General features: G+C 47.7%; 1 protein-coding gene across 8 annotated transcripts in view; it reads left to right on the forward strand.

Annotated features, from left to right (window-relative positions):
* Positions 1-27,841, forward strand: part of CSNK1G3 (casein kinase 1 gamma 3) — a 406,194-nt gene that overhangs the window by 209,539 nt on the left and 168,814 nt on the right. For all 8 annotated transcript variants that reach the window (XM_078675581.1, XM_078675582.1, XM_078675576.1 and 5 more), the window contains exon 8: positions 7,298-7,382. In XM_078675581.1, the coding sequence (XP_078531707.1) occupies positions 7,298-7,382 (85 nt within the window). The remainder of the gene's footprint in view (positions 1-7,297; positions 7,383-27,841) is intronic.

The following is a 27,841-nucleotide window of genomic DNA, read 5'->3' on the forward strand; positions in this document are numbered from 1 at the left end:
GCTTATGAGATTAGTGGTCACAATACTCCAATAATCAGTCAGGACTGGGCACCCCCAAAGCATATGTATTAGGTCAGCATCTTACTGCCGGCAGCGGGGGCAAGTCTCATCCATGCGGAGGAAGTACCGGTTGATGTGGGCTGGGGTAAGGTAGGCCTGATGGAGTATGAAAAATTGTATCTGTCGGAATCGCTGATTCCGGGGAATGCGGGTCGGGCCACCACGAGCAGCCATCCATTCCCTATCCGTAAACACCCTACCCAGTGCCCCCTCCCAGTGAAGTCGAAGTCGGGTGATATCTGCTTCTGTGTGTTGTTGGAGTGAAGATGCGAACCATCGCTTAAGATGTTTCCCTCTCCATATCAGGCAAAGGTACTGCCGTTTGTGGTGTATGGGAGGTTCCTGGGCAAGCGCACCCCATTTGGATGTTAACGTAGCTATGAGTGTTCTGTGTAATAAGAACTGCCCAGGAGGAATATTCTTCCCTGCTACGAGTTCTTGGAATGGAGTAAGAACACCCTCCTGAAAGAGGTCCCCCACGTCCTGTATCCCCTGCGAGGTCCAGTGATGTAACTCTGCCGCCGTCGTGTAGTTGTGTCCCCCGTGGAGTTCCCAATAGCGGGATGACGGGTGCGTATGGGATAGTGGTCCTAGTGAGGAAAAGACACCTACCGAGCATTTGTGCGCTACAGTGAGGAGAAAAATATTTGGGGGTCTAAGTGTGGAGCAAGGGTTGAAAATCTAGAGAAGGGTCGTCTGTGGTAGCGGAGGTTGCATAGAGGCCTTGTCTAGCAGGTAAAGGGAGGACATCCACCTGGCAATACATTGCAGCTGGGAGGCCAGGTAGTAATGCTCGAAATTGGGCACCGCGTGGCCACCCAACTCAGTAGGCAGGCAAAGTTTTCCCATGGATACTCTATGGCGTGAGGTCCCCCATATAAATTCCCGCACTACTCTTTCCCACTACTTAAAGAAGGGGGTGAGATGATGAGGGGCAGAGTGGCAAAGTATTATAGGAGGCAGGAAAGAACCACCATCTTAACCAGGGCTATTCTACCAGAGATTGCCAATGGGAGGGTTTTCCAGAACCCCATCGGAGACCGAATCGCCGTGGTAGCGCGGACAACGTTTCCATCCAAGAGGTCAGCTTTGGCGCGATAAACCCGGACTCCTAGGTAACGAAAAGGATCGGTGCACCAGGCCACTGGAGTCCCCCCCGAGTGTGTAGCCCGGATCCGGGATGTCCCCTAGGAATGGGGAGAGTATGGACTTTGTCAGGTTGACTTGCAGTCCGGAGGCTCGCGCAAACAGGCTAAGTAAGGGCTCAGTCAAGGGAAGGGGGAACATCTTTAAGGTCCCATGCGTATATTAACAGGTCATCCGCGTAAAGCGAAATGGTGTGTATACCATCGCCTAGTTTGATCCCCATATCAACGTGCGTGCAGATATGAGCCACCAGCGCATATAGTAGCGGGGACAACGGGCATCCCTTCCGTGTCCCGCGTCGTACTCTAATCGGATCTGAAATATATGGGCCCGTCCGAACCCGAACTGATGGATTACAGTATAACAACTGTACTAAGCCGAGGAAGTAGGGGCCAACTCCAAAACGTGCCAGGGCAGCAAATAGAAAATTCCAGGCCAGTGAGTCAAAGACCTTCTCAAGGTCTAATACCATGCAACTGGAGTGCGGCCAGATGGTTGGGTCATATACCGCCACCCGAAAGTAGCGGAGTAGGTTCAGGGCCGTGTTACATTGTGGAACAAATCCATTCTGGTCAGAATGCACCAGATCAGAGGCTAGCGGAGCTAGCCGCTTAGCCAAGACCTTCGCCAGGATATTATAATCCGAATTCAATATAGCAATATAGCAAAGCTGCAGTCTGTAGGCGCCAGGTCGGAACCGGAGGAGGTGGCGCTCCCAGGCCAGGTGCATCAACAAGGGGTTATGATCGGAGTGTGTCCAACCGAGCTAATCCGTCGCTTGTATCAAAGAAAGAAGGGCTGCAGATGCGAGTATATGGTCAAGGTGCACATGTGGCTTATGGACTGGGGAATAAAAGGAGTATACACTAGAGTGAGGATGTTGTTCCCGCCAGACTTCCGAAAGGGCCCAGTTACCCAGCCATGCGCTTAAAAGGCGAGCACTGGAGGAGGCTGTAGTATTAGTGAGCGGGGGAAAGGAGCGATCAAGGGCGACATAGAGTACTGCATTAAAATCCCCACCCAGGAGCCACGGGACATCTTTCCATCGGAGCAATATCCATGAGAGATCACTCAAGAAGGTGCCCTGGGCAACATTGGGGGCATATAGGGAACCCAATAAAATCGGTTGGCCGTCCAGTGTGCCGCCTATCAGGACATACCGCCCTATTGAGTCTGTCAGGACTTCCTTTTCTTCCCACGGGACCCCTGCCTTAACCCATATCACCACCCCTCTAGCAATGGATGAGTAATTGGTGCTGTATATCTGGCCGTGCCAACGTTGGCGCAAGTGGGTGGCTTCCAAGGCCGTCAGGTGTGTCTCCTGCAAAAGTGCAATAATCGTCTTATGATGCTGCAAATAGGCATAAATGGCGTATCGCTTAGAAGGTGTCTGGATGCCCTTGACATTCCAATTGAGGACGTTAAGGTCTGTCCTCAAGGCAATTAAGGTCAGTATGTCCAGTCCGGATACTGCAGGCCCCCCGTGCGGAGGGCTCCGTTGGATGAGGACGACGAGGAGGTGGCAGGTCTGTAAGGTTGACAACTCATACAGGGGATAAAAAATAAGAAGGTGGTGTCGTAAGCAACCTTGCAACAGGAAGAGAGCGGAACCCCAATGTGGGGAACTGCCCACACAATCTTGCCAAGTAATGGCTACAGAACTGTTGTTGTGGACTTTTGGGGGGAGAACAGTGCGACCAACGAATGAGGAGTCATTGTAAGGACCGTCCCCTTCAAGTTGCATCAATAGAGCAGGATATGAGGCATCACAGAAATAGAATAAAAGGGGGGGGGGACCCCTGCCCTGAAATACTACAGTGTTCTAAAAAGGAATACAAGTCACAAGTCAATTAATGTCTGGACTTCGGGGGAGAAAAGGGAACCTGTAGGAGGGAGTAAACGATGCATAATCTGTCCCCTTCAAATACCCCAAGAAAGCATGTGAAAATGGCATCATACAAAATGCAAGTAACAAACAAACTTTTCTGGAATGTGTGCGGCAGTCCGGCCTGATTGTAAATCAAATATCAAATAATGCCATCCGCAGTTTGTGGGGTAACACCCTGAAGTGGGGTTAAAATCCGCATTTAAGGACCATTTGGGTGTGGATCCGGGGGCTCCGGATCTGAGTGGGAAGGTAGCAGATCCGACCGGGGATGGAGATCTGGCGGGACGGAAGGCCGCCATTGCCAAAAGGGCCCCCTGATGTTCCAAACTGATTTGGTCGGGACTGGGGATGGTCACTACATATCCCATGTTCTTGGCCTTGCCCCCCCTGCGCCTACCTCCACGGGGACGCTCGCGAGGCCGGGACTCATCAGATGATTTGGGTGCCGACGCCATTCCCATGTCTCAGCGGGGGAGTCAAAGTATTTTGTAGAGCCATCTTTGATAACTCGCAGGCGGGCCCGAGAAGAGCAAAGAGTAGAGAAGGTCCAGGTCACGGAGCTGTTTTTTGACGGCAGTGAAGGTGGCTCGTCTCCTTTGCAACTGAGCTGTATAATCAGGAAAGGTTTTGCACCTTAGGGCCGGTGTGTTTGCCTAACTCCCGTAATATAGTGTCTCTGAAGTTCATGACTCTGAATAGGAAGGGGCGAGGACGTGCCCCAGGAGGGGGCATGTCCACCACGAATTGTGGGGAGAGCGATCCAGGGGACACGAGCTCCTTCATCCAGGCCTCCGTGAAAGTCTCCGGGTCTTGTCCCTCCGCCCATCAGGGATATTGACTACGCGTTCATTATTGTGGCGTGAGCGACCCTCTGCGTCATCCACCTTGTCCTCCAGGGTGCAGTCTCGATCCAACGGATCTTGGAGTACGGAGGAGCAATTCTGGGACCAGGGTCGGAGATCTGCTAGTGCGGTTTCCGTATCATGAAGTCGGTCTGAAAGTTTGTGTTGGTCGGCTCGGAGTGTGAAATCTGAGGTGATAGTGTCCATGTGGCCTTCAAAGGATGTGCGGGTCAGATCCAGGACGTTGCCGATCTGTTAAACTGCTGCCAGTACAGAGTCTAGTTTGGTGGCAATGTCAGGTGGAATAATCGCAGTCGTCAATCCAGGGGTCATAATTAATGTCCCAGTCTGGGCCCCTGGAGGCACATCACGAGAGGGGTTGTTGCGTAGGCGGCCCATGACATTCTGCAGAACTCTCTTCATAGGAAATGAGGCCGGGCCGCTAGGTCTCCACGACGCCCCCAACTCAGAGTCATCGTCTGTGACCAATGTCGTATTCTCCAGATGCAGCCTCCCGCTAACCCACGATGCACCCCACCACTCGGCCAGTGACCACAGGAGCCCTCAAGACGACCGGGCTTCCTCTACAGTGGGCCTGGCGAGGAACAGCCCTGTGAAGAGAATATGTGTCGGCGTCCGCCGGGCAACGTCCCAGACGATAATTAGCAAAATGTGGTTGGTAAGATGTCTCAAGTCTCAGCCCAGCCGTCACGGTCTCCACACATGATACGGGGCCCTCCGTTGGCAGTACACAGCAGGGCGCCACTGCGATCACTTGTCAGCTGGGATAGCAGGGGAATGCGGGGGTCCAACAGGAATGATGAGTGCTGGACTCCACTACTCTCCAGCTCACCATCAGATGCACCTCTCAAGGGCCGGACATGGCGTGTTGATTTCCCTTCCCCACACCGGGCGTCCGGGCGTCGAGAACACTGGAGGCACAACGGGCGAACCAACGCACGGCAGTGAGACGCCTGCAACTCCAGGATGATGAGAGGCCCCGGGCCCGATCGGCCCCTGTTGGCTCCCCAGCTAGGCCAACTCCTCTGTAAACCCCACGCAGACACCTGATCGTAGGAAACGTACCAGTGGGTGCGGAATCCGGGTATGAAGGGTGGAGAGTCACCGGGCCACGTCTTCCTCCATTGCAAATGTCTTACACTATCTAGTAGGAGGCCCAAGGCCCGACCGACCCCCTGTGGCCCCCCACTGCCACCAGAAGGCACCTCCTTCGCCCCTTACAGGCCTACCTCGATCGTGAAGGCCCCACCGGACTGCTCCAGCGCTGTCAGCGGTCTCCACAGCTGCAGCTCACGCTGCCGGATCTGGGCTCCTCCCACGACCAGCTCCCCGGCAGCTACTTCCGACCTGCAGAAAGCACGGGGAGCCCCCCCGACTCTCGCGGCGTCACCAGGGCAGGAGGCGGCAGCGTCGGGCTGTCATGGGAGTGTTGCGGGCCACCCCTTACAAGGAGGCAGCAGGATCGTCTTGCACGGGTCAGCCGCGCGGCCACACCCATGCCTAGGCCTCCACAACGTAGCAGGCCGCAGTTCTCGGGGCCACAGCCGGACGATTTCAGGGTTCGGAGAACCCTCCTCTGGTAGCGCAAGCTCAATTAGGCATGGCACGTAAGCGCTGGGGCCAGATAGAGCTCCGTGACAGCAGGATGCCCAGGATAATCAGGGGATGAGGCATGGAGTGCTAGCAGGACGCGTCCGCCATCTTCGGCGCCTGGCAGGCCCCCCCAATGTCAGGTATAATAATTAAACAAAAGCTGCCACTGTTCGTGTGGACTTTTTCTTGTCGACGTGAAGAGGACCAATCATTTACATACTTTTCCATAAACAGTGGAGGTCCATGGTAGCCACAGGAAGTGATAAGATTTAAATGAATTTTAAAAGAATTACGTAAAAAATACAAAACATGCAACAAATGTGTTCCATAAAGAAACACCTAATCTAAATTAAGCTGGTATGGCAACTAGAATAAGGTGTTGGCTTAAAAAAAAAACAAATAATGATCTCTGGCAAGAGAATAAGGATATTTAGGCATTACGCCTTTGTATTCAGGAAGTGGAAATCAGCAGAGGCGAGAAGGCTCCTCTCGGTTCGAAATCAGCAAGCTTCTCACCCACTAGTCTAAGGAGCACACACTATAATTATTCAACAAGGTAGTAGTTTGCAACATTACAGATTATTATCTCTCTCTGATGCCAATCATATTGCTGCAGACTCTAGAAGCAGATAAAATCCCCTCTTTCTCCAGCACAACATTGGTCCATGCATGGCTTCATTCTTGAGCTGTTACACCAGACAGACTGCCGGATACCGGCGGCTCTTCCCACAAGTTAACTCTCCCATTCTGACACCTTTTTCTTCTTCAATTAAAACCTCACTGTCAGTTGTCCAATACATAACAAACTATTTACTAGCTAGCAACAGGTGTATGGGAAAATGCACAGCCTCAGAAAAACACAACGTGTGAAATCAACAAGAATGAAATGTGCAGGCCTCCCGGCCTTAGACCTGTAAATGTTTACATTGAAGATGGTAATAGAGCGTTCAATATTTCATGTTTTGATTCATCTTTGTATTGGAGACCAATCCAAACATCTATACAGTACTTACTCACATTTCATCTTTCTGTGCACCTTGGTTCGTGCCTGCAACGACCAGCTTGTGTCTAGAGTAATCGAGGCATAGCTACCGTTCTGCGATGTTAGGACCCTACGCCATTCAAAGTTGCTTAAGAAGGCCTTTAATATAGCGAAGTAGATTTGGGGAGACTGGGATCACCGATAGCATGTTATGAAGATCAGCATGTACCATACCCCTCCAATTCCCCTTTTCTGGGTCTCAGTCACGCTGGCACATCGCTCGCCCGGAGCCTCACTGAGAGATGACTGCCATGTTCATGGTCAACGTAAGTGTTTTTTTTATTGACTTCACAAATTTGCAGTCTGTTATGGGTTCCAAAGTACCATTCCACTTTGTTTCTGCACAACTGTGGAATGTTCTTGTGCCAAATAATAAGACACTATTTAAAAACCTATAACCATGAACTGCGCTAGCAGAATGCCGTTACATATGCTGTTTAGGTGTGCTTTTGTGCCCAGAACAGAATTAACAATTTCAATTAATGGAGTTTTTAAATTCAAGTGACGTTCTTATTTCAATATTGACTTTTTATTTTATTTTTTCTTCCATCCATGTATTATTGCCTTTCCTTTAACTGTAACTTTTCTAGTGTATGGATGCAGCCACACAACACTGCATTAAGTGTAGTACAAGATCACAAATAGAAATATTGCGTTTTGCTTGAGACCTGTAGCTCTTAAAAAAACGATTTTTCCCTCTCACAGGCAGATACGTTAAAAGAAAGGTATCAGAAAATTGGAGACACAAAAAGATCAACACCAATAGAAGTACTTTGTGAAAACTTTCCAGGTAACAGTTATATTAGATAACACATTCCATTCAATAACCCACCCATGTGGCTATTGAAATGTAATTTTGATTTAGAGTGTGTGTATATATAACTTTGACACCAATTGCGTCTTGTTTACACCTGAAGTCCTAAACAAGACTCGAAGCGTTGCCTTCCATTACGTTCTAACCCTAAGTCAGTGGCTTTCATTATTGGGGAAAAATCCTTGCCTGGTATTTGCTATTTGCAGCAATTTTAATGAATTATTTCAATGTCTTACTTTTATGATGGTATTGAAATTCTCACTGGATCTTCCAACCAAAATCACAGATATTGTCTGTTTAATTGTTTTTCATTTTGATTGTTAAAGTGTCAAATGTATTCCTCAATTTCCTTCTACCCATAGCAGAGAGAAGTTTTGCGATCTTTAAGTGGATCTGTTTATATTTAAACGTTTCTCTTGAATATCACTGTTAAATATTAAGTTAGTATCCATAGCGTGGTTATGCAAGCTATTGTGTAATAAGTAGTATCAATGTATGTAAGCCTGTAGTAGTATGCAAAGACACCTGTATCCGAGAGGATTGCCGTGGACCTACCCAGCAATTCAGTTGGACTGTTGGATGGCTGGGACACAGTGCTCATCTCTTGTGATTTGAGTTGTAGTTATAGGAGTTGTGGTTTAGACTCTTTAGTCTTATTATCAAAAAGTTATAATATTATGACATTCGTAGTTTTACCTATCCATTTGTGTAATGTAGAACCCATGCATAAATAATGCATGTCACAGGCTGTGTGTCACCATTCTTCACACAAAATGAATTATTCTCATAGGCCCTTCTTCACACACATTTCTCAGCTCCAGTCAAGAGGCTGAATCTAAAACATTTCCCTCAACTGTACCTCTCCTGGAGCTCCTCTAGATGACATCAAATAGCTTCATCCAAATTGGATGATTATTTAGGGTATATATGGAGCTCTGTGACAAGCAGGCGTTGTTTCCTTTTTTTTGTTGCGGCATAGTGACGGATCTGAAGCGCTCTTTGGTGTTTGACCGAATAAATTCCTCAGTGGCTAATAGCAGCTAGGTCAAATGCATTTCCCCCTAAGATCTTGGGGCTCAAGCTCTGTCAAAGATGTTTTATGAAGTTTTCAATAAGGGATCCGAATGTATGTTACAGTAATTTTAGTTGAGAAATAATCTAAGAACAAATTCTTCTTGAAACAAAAGTAATAACAATTCTTCTGCACTCCAACAGCATATATCCCACTGCCTCTTACAAGAGTGATCCCAATAGTCCTTGCGTCATATCTCCATCTTTAGTCTACACAGTTAATCTTCTACAATGTATTACAGAGACAATGTTTGTAATAGTCAAAGATTTATTTTCAGTAGTCCGCTGTGAAATAGTCCAAGAGCTGTGCGCAACTACACATGCATCTAGTGTGGTGAGCTATTATTTTTTTCCATGCCTATGACTTTCCATAACTTACAGTACCAGTTTAATATGTGTGGTTCCAAGGTTGTTTTCCATTTTGCTAATAGTCCAGTTTAGCTGTCAAAAGCAGTATATTTTACCAGTCATCTTGTTTAGACCACATTTTTTTTTCAGAGTTTTTTTTATATAGCGCGAACTAGACCCGAACCGAATCAGGTATCAGAGCGCTTTACATAGCACCAGTTACGTTACATGAGGACGGACACACATTCATTTTAGGCACGGGGAGATTAAGTGATTTGCCCAGAATCACAGGAGGTTTTTTGGCGTCGTTACCGAGACTCGAACCCAGATCCCCAGGTCCGAGGTCGAGCGCCCTAGTCGTTAGGCCAACTCCTCTCCCCATTTGATATTTGGTCTATCCCAGCAGTATACCCTCTACAGTTGAGGAATTTGCAGTCTAGTGTTTTTCTAAATGACTCCTAGCACCTCTTCCCAATAGGTTTGAATACTGGTGCAGTCTGAGTATGTGGATTAGAATCCATTGCCTCCACCCCAACTCCAGCATTTTTCTGACGTTGGTGTCCTTGATGTGCAAGCGGTGAGGGATATAAGGGTAACATCTATGAACTGACTTTAAAACTACTGTTATCCTCTGTACACGTGTACGTGTACGTCCCGCTCCAGGCCCGTTAGTGCAACGAAGAGACCTCAGAGCGAGGCTTGGAACGCACCGCCATTGAAAGCGAGAGAGGCAGTTTAGTCCGGAAGGGGCGGAGCTAAAAGCATTCCTCGTAGTCGCCTGGAAGAGTGCCCGAGGAGAGGTGCGTATGGATGGGGTGATGGTTGGTGGGGTTAAAAATGTTGTTTATGTACCGTCAGAAAGATACTGGCTTAAAACAGGCGCTAAGGCAAATTTGAAGCTGGAGCTCAGCCTCTTCTGTCCTGAAACTGGGTTGCTTTCTAGGTGGAGTTGTAGAATCGCTCAGTCAATTCATCCCCATTTGGAGGGTGTCACCTACACTATGTGCTCCACTAGGGGATGCACATTTTCTTTTTCCAAGCCAGAGAACAGTAAATAATAACAAGCCGAGCCCGAAGGACAGACAAGCGCTCGCCGTGCTCTGTAAGCCCCGTCCTTTTCGGATTGAGGGGCGTGTTTTTCGAGGAGAGAAAGAAAGGAAAAAAAACACGCCCCTCAATCCGAAACGGACGGGGCTTAGCTACCAAAATTGATATCACAGAACCCTCTTCTCCAATGGCTGGCCGCCTTTTAGGCAGCCAGCCAATGGAAAAGAGGGGCGGGTTCAAGCCTCCCTACTCAAAGACATGAGATCTCGCAAGCGAGACTGCGCATGCGCAGCCTGCGCTAGCCGAGACCTAAAAACCTCTCATAGGTCTGACAGGCGTAGTCCCATTAAATCTCCTCACCGAGGTGAAAAGGAGAGGGAAGGACTTGTTCCAGGTGTGGCACCTGAAAGAAGACAAGCTATGTGCCTTATTCTTCTTCTCCACCTTCTAAGAAGACGGAGGTGACGTCTCCCCGGAAAGTGACACCTCTGCCTCCTGCTCTCCTTTTAGAAGAGGAGTTTTCTGAGGACGACAACGGTCCTTACGGTGCTGCCGTAAGCCCACCACAACTGCATGTCAAATACCAGGACTCTGACTCGGACAAGTACTACATGGAGCAGCAACAATATGAGCTCCAATTAAGGTCTCGATCAATATCAACAGGAGATGGTCTGTATGCCATCTTCCCTCATTACTGACAGTACATGCTATCTGATTACAGGAGGAGATTTCCTACACCATCTCCTGCCCAGGAAACTGCGCAAGTGCCACCTACTCCACTTGCTCTTCCGGTTACACCTCAACTTCCTCCTCAAACTTCATTTCAGGAGTTACCTGAACCGCAACAAACGGTGGTTACTGTCCAGGATGATACATCTGATGATGACCAAGGGACAACGACTATCCCGGATCCTGACAGGGAATGGGGTGATTACATCATTCCGGATCCCGCTTCTGCCTTTCCAGAGTCGGCAGATTCCCCTCCTAATCTAATAGAGAGAGCGTCAAAGCATTTCAATCTGCCCATACCTTCTGTGCAGTCGGAATGTTTCTTATATGACTTTAAAGAACCATACAGAAAGTCAGTCCGCTCTATCCCTATCATGGGTCACATCTGGGATGAAGGGCTCAAGGTTATGAAGACGCCTGCCATAGTCATACTTGTTCTTCCTCGTCTAGAAAAGAAGTGCAAGGCCCCTGAGGATAGCCCAGCTTGTCTTGTCAGCCAGCCTAAACTGGATTCCGTAATTTCTCAAGCAGCTCAGAGAAAGTAAAAAAATCCGGCGGCCTCTCTCACTATACCACCGGATAAAGAGGGCAGATGGTTGGATAAAGCCGGGAAGAGGTTCTCTTCCATGTCTAGCCTACATGTCAGAGCAGCCAACGCCTTGGCAATTCTCGGAAGGTATGCTCACCAGATATGGTGTGATCTGTCCCCTTATCTGGCCCAGCTGCTGTAAGATTCTAAAGTGAAAGCTAAGAAGATCCTCCTGGAGGGAGAGAGAACATCTTTGGAAATAATTGACTGTGCAATGGATATTGCCACAACAGCTTTCTGTTCCCTAGCGGGAGCAGCAGTCCTTCGGCTTGGCTTTGTGCTACTTGGTTTTGGCCTGAAGTACAAAATACGATCCTGGACCTTCCCTTTGATGGTGAGGCACTCTTTGGGAAGCACATTGATGATGCGCTGCAGGATATAAAAAAAGGACACAAACTGCAAAATGCCTTTGGATTCTACAATACCACAAAGTCCCCTTACGTGGAGCTAGGGGTAGAGGCTTCCACCCTACAGAGGCGGATATCAGCAGCAGCGCTATTCCCCTTACTCGCAGCCTTCTCAATCATACCGGCCGCAATATTCTCAACGACAAGGCTAGTCGTCGTCTTTCTCATGTTCATCATCCAGTGGACGACCGGGGTACCAGGGGAGGGATTCCTCTAAGCTCCAGTAGCGGCTTGTTGGCTCTTCCTTTTTCCCCTCTAACACCAGTGGGGGGGAAGGATATCCCAATACTTCCACAACTGGCAACTAATAACATCAGATCAATGGGTTCTGAATATAGTTCAGTCGGGCCATACTCTGGAGTTTCAACATCAACCACCATCCAAGCCCCCTCATGCCACCGAATCTAAACATCTTCATCTTCTACGGCTAGAAGCGCACCAATTACTCCTCAAAGGAGCGATAGAACCGGTCCTTCTATCCCAACGGGGAGAAGGATTCTACTCCTGGTTCTTTCTCGTTCAAAAGACCATAGAAAAATGGCGCCCTATTTTAGATCTGAGGGTGCTAAACCCCTATCTCATCAAGCTCTCGTTTTGGATGGTCTCCTTACAGGACATTTTTCGGCTCCTCAATCCAGGATATTACATGGCCACTCTGGACCTTGAGGACGCATATTTTCATGTCCCCATCCACCCTGCCCACAGGAAGTATTTAGGCTTTACAGTAGCCAAGAACTGAAGAACCGGGTTATTTAGGACCCGGGCACGCCCAAAGTCTTCGGGTTCACCTGTCTTAAAATACAGAGACACGGGACTCTTCGTGGTGACGTCAAAGATCGAATTTATTGACTGCAGCCAGTAACAGAAGTCCTAGAAATCATCACGGTATGAGTTCTCAGGAGACTGCTCAATTTTACAAAGCAAGTCATTCCTTTTATGCCAAAAATCACATTCCAGACAAATACCTAACATTTACGAACTGTCCAATCACATGTATCCACACAAAAAGTATCGCATGACGGTAAAACCCACTTTTCAATTGTTCGGCCCATGATAGATCATCGGACAAACCCAACATTCTTCTTTAGACAGGCCGAACGAACCCATAATAAAAAGGCCACGACCCATATCATAAATAGACCATAAAGAAAGAAACAGAAACAGGTAAGAGTAGGATAAGGCATATTTGTGTGTAGTAAACCTTTACGATGCCCTGCGCTCTGATTTTAGTCCTGATCAGCTAGCGGGCAAGAACTGGCTCGGCAGGGTTGGCTTCAGGCAACGAGGTCAGTTCACTTCGGGTCATGTAAAAGTCAGCACAAACCCCAGCAAAAGGGCACGAGTCTTAAAGACTCATTCAGCCGCAGTCATCGCCCTATGTGAGGGCAACCACAAAATGGCTGCCTTATACAGAATGATAACTATGGTTCGGAGCAGAATCTTCAAATACACTGCGAGTCTTCGTATGTAACATGGCGAAAAACACTCGTACTTGATGAACCCATCAGTTACGGTTCCTTGTTACCAAAATCGTAACGGAACCATGACATAAGAAACACGGGTTCAGAATTCACGGAACCTCAGACCCTCCTTTTGCCCTTACATAGGCAATTACTCAGTCTATATCCGAGTCGATGTCAATTCTCATCAGATCACCAAGGTGCTGTTGAAGCATTATCTTGTTTCTCTGTGTATCTCTCGAGACAGGCGGTCCCCTGACACACGTAGTAGCACAAAGGCCACATATGGCACGACCGCACTGTATACAAAGACAACCCGAGAAAAGAACTGCTAGAGGCCACACCAATGATCATCAGAATCTTCCATCTCCAAACGGATAACAGTCCCCAAAACCATTCAGTTAACGACCAATCTCCTTTGTCCACATGTATAGACTCTGAGATCTTATGTAACTTGGAAATGGCCTCGTATACTGTCGGAGCATTATCTGGGATGAAAACGCAGCAACTCGATTGGATCACTTTACATACTCCACCTCGATCCGCTAGTATGATGTCTAAAACTATATGATTCTGTAACGTCATAAGGCAATCCGCTTGAAGCTCAGCTGTCAGATTAGTAAGGGCACCGGCAGTTTCGTTTATGGTGGGTTCAACCACCCTCGTCAATTGCCGTAAGCCTCTACTGTTAGCCATAGGTCCCCAAAACGGTAAGAAACCCTTGAAGTCTCCCACTTCCTGTCCAGCGGTATCTTCCCGATCGAAAACACCTCTAACAACTCTTGTCTTGTGGTAATCTGCAGCAGCAGTATACGTAGGAGGCAACAAGTATCCAACATAACACGTTCCTGAAAAATCAGGGGGCAACCATGTATATGCTCTGTTGTGACAGACAAAATACGTGCCTTTAGCTGCCAAAAACGTCCGGGAAGATTGAGACGTAAAAATATACGTCTGAGCACAAACACTCTTCCCCAGCTGAGCTTTCGGATTTTTGCCATTACCTTGTAGACAGAATTGACCTCGGTGGGGTACGACCCAAATCGGAGGTGATCTCTTTCGTTTCTGCTTTTCACTCAGACTAACACTGTATCCTGTCGTGTTCCATCCAACATAAGCCGATAACTCTTCCTTGGGAATAGTCCTATACGTATCGATATCTCTGCTCATATTCATAACTCCCTTCACCAAGGCTTGATTACTCAAGTTATCTCTCATCGAATGCAAAGGATAGACTTCCAGGGCATAAATGAACATAATCTGAAAAGCCCATAGCGACCCATTCTGACTAAACGGTAGGACCAGATAGAAAACAACTCTATCTGTAGTATGTGGCATAAGACCACACACCCAACAATTAGTAATGTTCTTTACCAACTGATGTTGGTGTAGTAGCTGTATGAATGTGTTTTGTACAAACTCTGACCTTCTAATCTGCTCGTGTTCGGGTAAGATATGAAAAGAATGCAAAGAAGTAGTAGTAGGAAAAGTCGTAAGTTGAGAAACATATGCAGAAGTCAATTGAGTAGAAAAGACAATCCAACCCACCAAAGTCAACGTCATGCTAAAAAACATCAGAATACATGTAATCAGAAAGTACTTGTTATGCATTATTTTACATAGTTTCATCTTAAAGTTCATTTTCTCAGCAGCTTTCTCAATCCCAAAAAACTCCATCCTCTAACTGGGCTGTTCGCGGCGGTTGGTTTTCTTCTGCTCAGGAGTGCGTCTGTCAGCCCATGGAACGCCCTAAGACCAACCAGAACCGTCGACCTTGCGTCTACACGGCTGCAATCCCAAGTCTTTACACCGCGACCCTACAGCTGAACCCAAATGGCGGTTGGAAAAGGAAAAAAAAAGATCAAAACAGTTTTTTGGCTGAGAGAGTGCAGTTCTAAAATAAAAAAAAAAGGAATTATTTGCTCCTTATTAGTCCATCATTTCTAGGTCGTAGATTATAACGGTTTTTACCAAGCTCTTTCTGGTTCTGAAATAGCAGTTCAGGCTCGGGGTGTCCAATCTCAAAGATGAAGGTATAGCTGCTTGTAAGACATCATTGTCCTCTTTCTCAGTCCCTCCCCATACTAACTCAGCGTCGCTGAACGGTGTGAACTTTGGCAACCTTACGGTCTCGGTGTCTGCAATACCGTCCCAAAGACTTTTACAGAGGTCCTTGTAGACAGCAACACCTGATGAGGGCCCGTCCAGCGGGGCTGGTCGTTCTTGGTCCGTTGAAAATTTTTCACGAGAACCCAGTCACCAGGTGTGACCTGGGTCCACAGAGGCTGGTGACAGGTTATCGTGAACCTGTTGATGCAAGACACGCAATTTAGGCGTTCGGTCATACAAATAGTTCACCAACACTGGATAATCAATATCACTAAACTTTGTTGGTCTCGGCACTCCCCACACATTTGCCGGTCGACCAAAGACAATTTCATACGGACTAAGTCCGATTCGGGAATGCACTGTAATTCTAGTTGACAAAAGTGCCAACGGCAAAGCATCGGGCCATTGGAGGCCAGAACTCGCCTGAATTTTGGCTAACATTAGCTTCAAAGCGCCATTGTAACATTCCACTAATCCAGCTGATTGGGGGTGATTCGCAGCATGGAATTTCTGTTTTATGCCCAAACCCTCACACACTCTCTTCATGATCTTCCCCACGAACTCACTTCCGTTATCACTCCACACCATCCTTGGCAACCAAAACATAGGGAAATATTCTTTGAGCAAGACGTTAGCTGTGGACGAGGCAGTATTATCTTTGAGGGGGTATGCCTCTACCCATCTAGAAAAGGCACAAACAACTACGAGGACGTATTTCAGGTTGTTGCATCTTTCCATGTGGATAAAATCCAATTGCAGAACCTCGAATGGATACGTCTGAGGCGCAAAGTGACCAGCTGGAGTTGGAGTTCCCTTACCTGGATTATACATCAAACACACCATACAATTCTTGACCACATTCTCGGCACATTTAGGAATTCCAGCATTCTGCCATACTGGAGCCAACAATTTACAAATTCCTTTCGCACTAATGTGCCATCGTAACCACCGCAAGCACATATGCATCCGGCAACATCCATCTTTGGTGTTCTGATAACTCAACCCAACAACCAGTCGAATCCAATCTACCCGTAGTTTCTCTCCACACACTTTTTTCATTTGCAGTGGCTTAAGCCTGGATTGATTTCACACTCTCAATCGTATCTTCACACATTCCAGCTGCACCAATCCATCTCGCAGGACCTGCAACATACATTCGACTCATCAAATTTCTCGCTGTTTCTTTCGCGACTTCATCCACAAACGCATTACCACGACCAACATCATCCGTAACCTTCCGATGAGCACTACACTTCACAATCGCAACTTGCTTTGGCAAAGTAGGTGACTCCAGAAGCTCATTCACCAACTGCCCGTGTTGGATTTTAGTCCCATGCGATCTCAGAAATCCTCTTTCTTTCCACAGGCGTCCAAAACTGTGTGCTACACCAAACGCGTACTGGTTATCGGTATACACATTCACTCTCTTTCCCTCAGATAAAATATACGCTCTTGTTAATGCAATCAACTCTGCTGCTTGCGCCGAATTATAGCTCACTCGTGCAGTTTCAACGATCGTACATAATGTCGTCACGGCATATGCCGCGGTCGTATCACCATTTGGGAGCTCGTAGCATGGCCCATCAACCCATAGCGTACCATCAGGATCCGAAAGAGGAGTATCTTTTAAATCGACTCTCCCCTTCGTTTCCTCCTCCGTTCTAAGAAAACAATCATGCTGTTCCTGACCATCTGTGTCCACAGAAATCGACAACAAAGTCGCTTGATTCAATACATTACACCGCTTGATGTGTATATGACAATCTCGCACTAGTAAGGTGCTGAGTCTTGGTTCTATTTAACAAAGTATCCACTGCATGTGGAACCATCACAACCAACGTGTTATCCATCACCAATCCAGCAGACTGTCGGATAGAAAGAGCCGCTGCCGCTGTGGCTCTTAAGCAACTTGGCAATGCTCTAGCTACCGGATCTAAAGTCGATGAGAAATACGCACATATACGCTGTTTATCACCGAATTGTTGAGTCAAAACGGACAATGCACAACCCTCTCTCTCGTGGACGTAGAGTGTAAAAGGCTTACTGTAGTCAGGAGTACCCAACACTGGAGCAGAACACAACGCAACGCATCACGCAATTCAGAAAAACTTTTTTGACAATAGTCAGACCAAGGAAGAGGGTTCGGTATATCCTTACAAGTCAATTCCAACAGAGGTTTTGCCAACAAAGAAAAGTTTGGAATCCACTGTCTACAATACGACGTGATACCCAGAAAAGCACATACCTCTCTCTGCGTTTTAGGCACAGTCATTTGAGCACTCGCTTGAATTCGTTCTGGGGTCAACCTTCTTCCCTCCTTTGACAAGAGATGACCTAAGTAGGTCACCTCTTGGCGGCAATACTGCAACTTCGAAGGTGACACTTTATGATGCAAGTCAGACAAATGTCGCAACAAAGAGATAGTAGCTTCTTTACAAGTTTCCTCATCATCAGCAGTCACCAACAAATCGTCAACATACTGGATAAGAGCAGTACCAGCAGGCAGCACAAGAGTATCAAGCTGAGCTTTTAGAGCCTGGCTATAAATGGAAGGACTTTCGCAATAGCCTTGAGGAGCGTGCTTAAACCGGAAGCTTCGACCTCCTAAAGAGAAGCCAAAATATCTCTACTCTCCTCAGCGATTGGAATACTGAAGAAAGCATTCATCAGATCTATAACCGAAAACCAGGCAGCTGAAGCAGGAATCATAGTCAGCAAAGCAGTAATGTCTGGGACAACAGGAAACTGTGGCACGACAATTTTATTAACCTCCCTAAGGTCAATCACAAACCTGTAGACAGGTGGCTGAGAAGAGTCAGTGCGCTTCAGAACAGGCAAAACAGGACTGTTACACACATTACCTCTTGTTTCTTCAATAACACCTTTCTCAATTAAATCATAAATGATTGCTAAAAGCGCTCTTTCACCATCGCTAGAAATCCTGTATTGGGGGATGCGTGGCAGTTTAACGTTTGCTTTAAGCGTTACAACGTAAGGTGGAATCTCCAAAAGACCCACATCATTAGGACCAGTAGCCCAAAGAGTATCGGGGAGAGAACGCAATTCCGGTGGAAGCCGATCTTTAGACAAATACATCGGAGAGATCACTTTCTTACCCAATGTAAGCTGTACTCCCGAAGGAGAACAATGTCGCATTCAACCTTTTCAACAAATCCAAACCTAACAAATTCTCACCCAACCTGTCGTTAAAATGAGAGGTGCTTCCAATTCACAAGGCCCTATAGAAAGAGACAAGGGACTAGAAACTGGATTATGAACTGGGGCGCCAGAGAATCCTACCGAAACATTCGTTAAGCCAGACAAAGGTGTGCCAGGGAGTTTAGAGTGCATGATAGAACTCTTCGCTGCACCGGTATCCAAAAGAAAAGGCGCTACCACACCTGATGTAACTACTGCAACATAAGGCCCACTCTGATCTACTGGAACCGACACTACTCCCTCTCTTTGTCCATGGCTGTCCTAGCAATCATTATAGTCAGCATTCTCACTCTCAACATAATAGTCATCAGCATAGTACTGAGTCGACTGACCAGACGCAATTTTCTGTTGATCAAAACAATTAATAGAATTCTGTTGGGGAAAGGAACGTTCGTTCTGGGAAAACGCACCATGTCCTCTACCCCTAAACACTTGCTGGAAATCACCACGGCCACTTGGGGCCGGCATACCACTTGTGCCCTGCCGTAAAACAGGGCACTCATTTTTATAATGACCTTCCTCCCTGCAATATGCACACTGATTCAGACCCAAAGGTGGTCTTGTAGGAAAATACCCAGCCTTCTGTTGCGGTCTCTGAAACGATGGAGGTTGCTGAAACTGTGGGCGTTGCTGTGACTTGCTGATTCGAGTGAGGCGGATACGCCTGCTGCAAAAGAACCTTTGTCTTTAAGTCTTTTGTCTTTTTCTCTACTCTTTCTTTCTCGTCCTTGTCCCTATTCTCGTAGTAAGGTGCAGTCGCCAATATCTGGGCCGACGAGGAAACAGCCCAAGAACTCTCAGAATCTTTCAACTTATTACACAGTTCAGGAAGTAAGTTAAAGACAAACTTATCTACGAACAATCTTTGTCCACCTTCCGTACTCATATCTTGACCACTATGATCTATAAATGTCTCTTCAAACCTAGTGAAGAAATCATATACACTTTCGTCCTTCTTCTGCTTACATGCTGCTAACTTGTCCCAATTTACTCGTAACGTTGGCATCATCGTTTTCATAAGATCTATAATTCTGCCAGGTAGATCTGCCACTAGAGGCTCAGGCTTAGAACCACCAACTTGTCTACCGTCCGCGGCAGCAATATTGACCCATGAGTCACCTAATTCAATTGCATGATCCTCATGACGAATCTTTGCCCATAGAGGTTGAGGTACTACATTACCCAACAGCATATCTATATCTACCAAATTCATGATGCATGCGTCAACTGTCTGGGACAATTCTTTGTAATAGCCAGCTGGATTCTTACGTGGATCAGGTAGAGACTGTTTAAGGGCCAAAACTTCTACTCTCTTCCATGGCACATGTACACATACTCTCTGAAAATGAAGCAGAACAGGCGGATTAGCGTTTGCGTCCCCTTCTCTCCAAACTGGGGGAATCTCTCTCATTGGATATTGTCGTACCTTTCTCCTAACCGCGGGATCAGGCTCAAACAGTCGCTGAGAAGGGAAATCGCTCCTAAACGCAAGAACCATCGCAACCGCATCCTCAATCCCGGGACCCACTATCGTCCCTTTCGCAAACTCATACTGGACATTTAGCAACTCTACTGGGACTGAACCCAAATCATTATCTTCCCATTCCTCACGGAGGAAAGTACACATTACATCAAACACATATCTTTGCTTGGGTGCTTCCCACTGCAGGAAGACATCCATAACTGACTCTAAATTATACCTTGAAACATTTGAAATCCACCTGCGAACCAGGAGATCCAACACTGTCCGCTCTTCGGGACTAGGAACTGGCTACGCAGTTGTTTACGCGCAGAAACGGGGGTCATACTCGACGACCCAAGGAAAGGAGACAAAAACCAGTAACAGTTTCAGTCATTCTTTGTCGAACAGAAGGAGAAGCTGTCATAAGGACGGGAGACAAAGTATTTTGAGGTGATAGAAACGTAGCAGTAGTAGGCGGAGAAGTAGAAGGTACAGGAGAGTAAGATGAAGAAGTTTGAGGCAGAACTGATAGCAAAGTCGGCGGCCCCAGAGGAGGCTGCACCGCAGGAGGAGAAACTAACAGAGGAGGAGCTGGTGGTTGAGCAGGACCAGGAGGCGGAACAACTGGAGGTGGAGGAGGTGCCGTAGCGTTCTGTGCATAAGGGGGTGGTAATCTCAATAGATGCAACATTAAAGGGTCCTTTTCAGGGTCCTTTGTTGCCTTCTCAAGAATAGGTGGCAATGCTGGGTAACATTTATCAATGGCCATATTATGTTGCCTATCTGACACCTCAATTGCTTTATCTTCTTTGTCTTCTTTAAACTGCCTGGCAGCTTGCATTATCGACAACCCCTTTTCTCTCATCTTTTTTTGCTTGTTTTATTTCTTGTTGTCTGGCTTCTTTACGCCAAAGGCGAAAGGAGTCAAACATTGCCGGCCGGGCTTTCTTCCTAAACAATTTTGTTTCTAGATTATCTAAAATCTCAGTGTCAAAACTACCATATTGGGGCCATCGTAAAACCCCATCTTTTCTAGTATAGCGGACCCATACTTCATTGAACGTAATGGGGCCCACGCCGTGTTTAGAATAAAGTTCATAAGTCGGGGTTCCAACTGGGGGTATCGGACATGATTCCTCCAATCGGGAATCCTTGTTACAACCACAACAGAATATTCTCCTAATTTTTCTAAGACTAGGCATTTTCGCTTACTAATCTAGCTTCAAACTTCAAGGGATTATCTACAACTATAGTCTCGCAAATATACGAGTCCCTCGGCTTTGGAGATTGCAATACCCAAATCAAAGACCCAAAAAACTAAGTATTCAAAGAACCAAAAAACAAATAACAACAAAGAACTGGGAGCGACCCACGTATACTTAACTAAGGTATCAGTCACGTCACCAGAAGACCCGTCTATCGTCTCGCCTTACAAAGCTGCACAAAGGGGGGTCCAAGACAGGGCGGCAGTCAGGGCAGCGGTCCTTCGTAGCCGTCTAGAAAGCGGGAAACCTCGCAGCAAAGACCTTCAGTCCACGTTCGACATACCGGGGTCGATGGAGTGGGGGCCCTTCTTCCGGAATTTCCTGACGAAGCTCCTCACGATCTTCAGGCTTGGACCGGTACCGCTTGATGTCGCCCCGCGTTGGGCGCCAACTGAAGAACCGGGTTATTTAAGACCCGGCGGCGCCAGGGGCATGCCCAAAGTCTTCGGGTTCACCTGTCTTAGAATACAGAGACACGGGACTCTTCGTGGTGACGTCAAAGATCGAATTTATTGACTGCAGCCAGTAACAGAAGTCCTAGAAATCATCACGGTATGAGTTCTCAGGAGACTGCTCAATTTTACAAAGCAAGTCATTCCTTTTATGCCAAAAATCACATTCCAGACAAATACCTAACATTTACGAACTGTCCAATCACATGTATCCACACAAAAAGTATCGCATGACGGTAAAACCCACTTTTCAATTGTTCGGCCCATGATAGATCATCGGACAAACCCAACATTCTTCTTTAGACAGGTGAACGAACCCATAATAAAAAGGCCACGACCCATATCATAAATAGACCATAAAGAAAGAAAGAGAAACAGGTAAGAGTAGGATAAGGCATATTTGTGTGTAGTAAACCTTTACGATGCCCTGCGCTCTGATTTTAGTCCTGATCAGCTAGCGGGCAAGAACTGGCTCGGCAGGGTCGGCTTCAGGCAACGAGGTCAGTTCACTTCGGGTCATGTAAAAGTCAGCACAAACCCCAGCAAAAGGGCACGAGTCTTAAAGACTCATTCAGCCGCAGTCATCGCCCTATGTGAGGGCAACCACAAAATGGCTGCCTTATACAGAATGATAACTATGGTTCGGAGCAGAATCTTCAAATACACTGCGAGTCTTCGTATGTAACATGGCGAAAAACACTCGTACTTGATGAACCCATCAGTTACGGTTCCTTGTTACCAAAATCGTAACGGAACCATGACATAAGAAACACGGGTTCAGAATTCACGGAACCTCAGAGCCACTTTCAATTCGTGGTCCTGCCTTTCAGACTCCGATCCGCTCTGCGGATTTTCACAAAGGTGCTTGCTCCTGTGGCAGCGTTTCTCAGGAAACAGAAGCTCCAGGTCTTCCCTTACCTGGACAAATAGTTGCTGAAAGCTCCGTCTCATCACGCAGCGGAAGAGGCTGTCAGGACATGCACACAGCTCTTCCGTCACTTGGGGCTCCAGCTCAACACAGAAAAGTCAGTCCTGTGCCCGTCCAAGTCGGCCCGGTTCTTGGGGGCCATTCTGGACACATCTTGCTGCAAAGCGTGTCCTTCAAAGGAAAGACAAACAAACCTCTGCTCGTCGGTTGCAACGAAGAGGGTCACTTTTAGTTCGCCTCTACAAGTCCCTCCTGGGGTCAATCTCGTCCTGCATTCCTTTAATTCCCCATTGCAGGTTGCAAATACCCCCCTCCAAGAGTAACTGGATTTCCAGTGGCGCCAGGCAGAAGGCTCTTTCGAAGACAAGATCATAATCACTCAGCCTATGAAAGAGGCTGCAACATGGTGGACCATCAAGGACAATCTCTCCCAGGGTCTCACCTTCAGGGTCACCCCAGCTCCTCTAATAATAACAACTGACGCCTCGCTAGAAGACTGGGGAGCGGTATTACAGGACCTTCAAGTAAGCGGCCGCAGCATCGCCTACTCCACATCAATCTGTTGGAGCTCAGGGCGATTCGTCTAGACTTGCAGGCCTTCCTTCCGCGTATTCAACAATCCTCTGTCCTGGTCCGTACGGACAACACAACGGCCATGCATTACGTGAACAAGCAGGGAGGTACAGGGTCTCGTCGATTATCCAAAGAGGCTCAGGGGAATTGGGAATGGGCAATACAGCAGGAGGTATCGCTCTCAGGGGAGCATCTTCCAGGTGCCCTCAACAAGACAGCGGACACGCGCAGTCGCCTGAAATCAGTAAGCCAAGAGTGGGAGTTAGACCACAACATTCTGGAAGAGCTTTTCAGACTCCAAGGCACTCCTACACTGCCCATAGATCTCTTTGCCTCCCCGGAGAACAAAAAATGCCGACTCTACCCAAGCAGGCATCACCATCCGGGATCGTTGGGGAATGCGCTTTCGATGGCCTGGTCCGGCGCCTTTGTTTACGCTTTTCCTCCAATCCTACTAATTCCCAGACTTTTCCTCCAATCCTACTAATTCTCCAGAAGTTCAAGGCGGAACCCTGCAGTATGATTCTGGTGGACCCATCGTGGCCCCGCCAGTTTTGGTTTACGGCGCTTCTACTACTCTCCCTGGACCTTAAAGTTCATCTACGGCTAATTACTTCCCTGCTGACGATGTCCCAGGGCCAAGTGGTATACCCGGATCCGAGGTCTCTTCAGTTATCAGCTCCTGAGCACCGAGAATTTCAGGATCTAAATATCTTGTCAGAATGTAGAGAGGTGCTTGCTCAAGCTCGAGCCCCGAGGTCAAATAAGACATATCGCTTGAAATGGAAGCGTTTCTGCCTTTGGTGCCGGCAAGAAAAGATTCATCCCTACTCTTCTGCACCTCATCAGATTTTACCGTACATTCTGGCATAGGCTAAATCAGGTATCGCTCTTTCTTTTATCAAAGTACACCTTGCAGCCATTTCTAGTTTCAGCTGCTCTTCCTCTGGACCTTCCCCTTGGTCGGCAAGAATTGTGAAGCAATTTCTTAAAGGTCTTTTTAGGGTTTTCCAATTCTTTAAGCCTCCACCGCCTCAGTGGCCGCTTAACTGGGTTCTTACTCAACTCATGAGGCATCCTTTTGAAGCGATTCATAGGGCGGATCTTAAATTCCTCATATGGAAGGTGGCCCTCCTTCTCGCCTTAACATCTGCCAGAAGGGTGGGTGAACTGCACGCTCTCACTATTCAAGAACCGTTCTTACAGTTTAAAAGAGAGACTTTGATTCTGAGAACGAATCCCAAATTTATTCCGAACGTGCCTTCAGATTTTCACTTGAATTAACCAGTTATTCTCAATTAATTTTTCTCTCGACCCACTACTCCAGCGGAGAGGGCTCACCACTCTCTGGACGTTCAAAGATGTCTGAAGTTTTATCTACAACATACCAAAGACTTCAGGAAATCAACACAACCCTTTGTGGCCTTCAGTGCTCCTCACAAAGGTTTCCCTCTTTCAAAGCAGGGTATTGCTCGCTGGATTGCCAGTGCGATCCAATACTGTCAACAAGCAGCTGGCATGCCCCTTGAGGGAAGGGTCCGGGCCCACTCTGCGAGAGCTATGTCTTCATCAGTTGCTCTCTTCGCCGGAGTGCCTATCAAAGACATTTGCACAGCAGCAACCTGGTGCAGTGCCCATACCTTCAGAAGGCATTACTGCTTGGATTCCTCCTAGTGACGCTACAGTGGGGCAGGCAAAGCGATACAAACGGGAATGATGGACGGAGCGTTTGAGCAAATCAAACACTCACCCCCAGTCAACAGATCTGGGTTTAATCCATCACCGTTCTTTAACCCACTCTGCCACCCCAGTTCAGACATGGCCATATGCAAATCAGTCTGACCCTGTGCCTCATGGGAACAGTCCAGCCCGAACTGCCAAGCCATGTCTTCCCTGGACCGGAAACAAGCATCCTGGGACCGGTTTCGGATTCATAATCCTCATCAGCCAGGCTATCTTGAATCCAGTGGACAGGCAGTCCTGAGGAACCTCTTTCAATGAGTGGTGAGCTTTCCCTTTTAACCCTCCTTCCTTTTTTATTGGCTATTCACACATTTTGAAAGTTTAGATGCTTTTGATGTTTCTTCTCTAATAATTGATGACTGTTATATTGCTAATTCTCTGTGGATGATTTATATCTCCACTGAACATGATGCATCTTGCAATGTTTCATAACACTGTATTGTTTGACAAAATGTGCATTCTGACTGCTAGCTATTCTGATACAAGCAATGGGAATCTATGAATGTTCCAATACTGGAGTAAGAAAACAAGTTACTTACCTGTAATTTTGGTTCTCCCGTGTTGGTAAGTTTCATAGATTCCCATGCGCCTACCCTCCTCCCCTGGGAAAGCTCAGCCTTCAGCATCTTCTGTTATACTGTTACACAAAGGCTGCGAAAATCTGAGACTCTCTCAGGAAGGGTCTATGGGGTGAGGCTGTTCTGATTGGCTGTTCATTTTATTTGGTCTCTTTTCGAATCAATCATGTTTATTATGCGGGAAAAACACTGTACACAGCCCAGCTGCATACATCTACTAGCCGGCAGGGCGTAAACATGAAGTATCTACACAGCGTCTGGACCTACATCCCGGAGGGCGGCCCCGCGAAGTGTTTTAAGTCGTAAATGGTCTCCCCACCTGTGCAGTGGCCACCGCTTTTCCATAACTGAACCAAAGAAACAACAGCAAACACCCCCCCGCCCTCCCCGCTCATACACTCACATACACAATCCCACACCTACCCCCCTCCCCAACCCACCCATCTCCACGTCAGCTCACTTCAGTGTGATCACTGTGACTACCGAAGCTCTAAGGGAAGGTTCTAACCACAGGGTCCGATCTATCCGATTCCAAGGGGATGAGTTGTAGAATCTGCAGGTATTTCGGGCAAGTAACCTCACGTAGGTCCTTGGACAGAAGATGCAAAAACGGGCCCCACAATTCAGCATATTCCGTGCCCTTTCCGTCTATTCCCATCGAGAGCCTCTCCATCACCAAAATATGCCATAACCTTTGAAACCAGTCTCGAGGGTCAAGCACCGACTGTGAACCCCAGTTAGCCAGCAGTACCTGTCTTGCAGCCAACAGCGCCAGCGCAATCTGTTTACCCTTCAGCGAGCGCAGAGGGAAGCACTTGGAGTGAGGGAGCCTCAGTAAAGTATGCTCCGGCAAACGGGGAAATGTAATCTGAAACGCCTCATCTATCTCGTCCAGAATCGTGGGCCAGTATCTCCCTAGTTTCGGGCAGTGCCATAGCAAGTGTGCCAAAGTCCCCGTTAGACCACAACCCCTCCAGCAAAGACCAGATTTCGTGACGTCACCTTATATGCTGATTCAGCCCCTGCGGTTTTGGAGGCCGTGTGCTGCGCGTGATAAAACACATGTTCCCACTCTTTGTGCGTAAGCGGGCGTCCCAACTCGGTCTCCCACCGGACCTGCGCGGGGGTGCGTTGTTTCTTGGGGTGGCTTAGAATCATAGCGTACAACTCCGAGATGAGCCGCCGGTCGTCTTTCATACAGACCAGCCATTTTTCGAACTTGGTCAACGGTCGCGACATAGCAGCCACGTTAGCGGATTGGGTAACCCAGTGTGCCACCTGTGTGTAGAAGGCATCAGCCGCCGGCAGTTGGAAGAACTCCGTTCACAGCAGGGGAAACGGGATCAGACCCTCCAGGTCGAAGAGGGAACCAACTCTCTTGCAGCCTTCCTCACGCCAGCGATGTAAGATCGGGGAAGCGCGGCCGGGGGGATGTCTGGATTGTCAACAATGGGCATCATCAGTGAGGGAAACGTAGTCCACCCCTTTCGGGACGCCAATTGATCCCATGCCTTGAGGATTGGCGTCGTCACCGTGGACGAGTAGAGGCCCCAAGCCCTATGCTTGCAAGGCAACCATAGCTCTCTCCAAATGTTGCAGCCCGCCACCGTCTGGTCCATGAAATTCCAGTGTTTACTGGACATGGGTCTGTTCCACTCCACGATATATCTCAGGACGGACGCCTGGAAATTGGCAGAGAGCAGGGGAAAACCTAATCCTCGAGCCGCTCTCGGAGCAACCGCCACGGACAGCGCTTGTCGCGGCCTCTCATTGTCCCAAAGGAATTTGTTAAGGGATCCCTGCAGCTTCCAGAGAATGCCCGGCGGTGGGGTCAGTGGCTGCAATTGAAACAAATGCAGTATGCGGGGAAGAACAGTCATCTTTAGGGCCGCCAATCTCCCAAACCAGGACAGCTTGAGGCGGGGCCAGTCGGAAAGGGCCTTACCGACCTGTTCAACCAAAATCCTGTAATTCAGGGACACAGTTTTAGAGATTGACGATGCTAAGCGAATTCCCAGGTACAGGATATCGGTGTGCACCCATTGGAAATCAAAGTCCTGCTTCAAATCCCGGACTTCCTCCTCCTGGGATAGATAGGTTGAGGATATGCGATTTAGTGAAATTGACTTTGAACCCCACCACCTTTGGGAACTTCGTCAGTTCTTGGGAGAGATCCCGTAAGGAAGAGTGCGGGTGAGTGAGTGAGAGGATGACATCGTCCGCGTACAAACTGATCTTATGCACGTCCGCTCCAAACTTAATCCCAGATATATTGACATTGGACCGGACCCGTTGAGCAAAAGGTTCCATATATAGGGCAAAAAGTAACGGGGACAGGGGGCAACCCTGCCGCGTTCCTCTTGCGATTGGGAAGGGAGCCGACTTGCAACCATTAACGCGCACCGCCGCTTTGGGGGCCGCATAGAGGCACTGAATCCACTGGGTGAAATTATTC

Source organism: Lissotriton helveticus, chromosome 2_1, assembly GCF_964261635.1.
Source record: "Lissotriton helveticus chromosome 2_1, aLisHel1.1, whole genome shotgun sequence".
In the NCBI taxonomy this organism is placed as follows: Eukaryota; Metazoa; Chordata; class Amphibia; order Caudata; family Salamandridae; genus Lissotriton; species Lissotriton helveticus.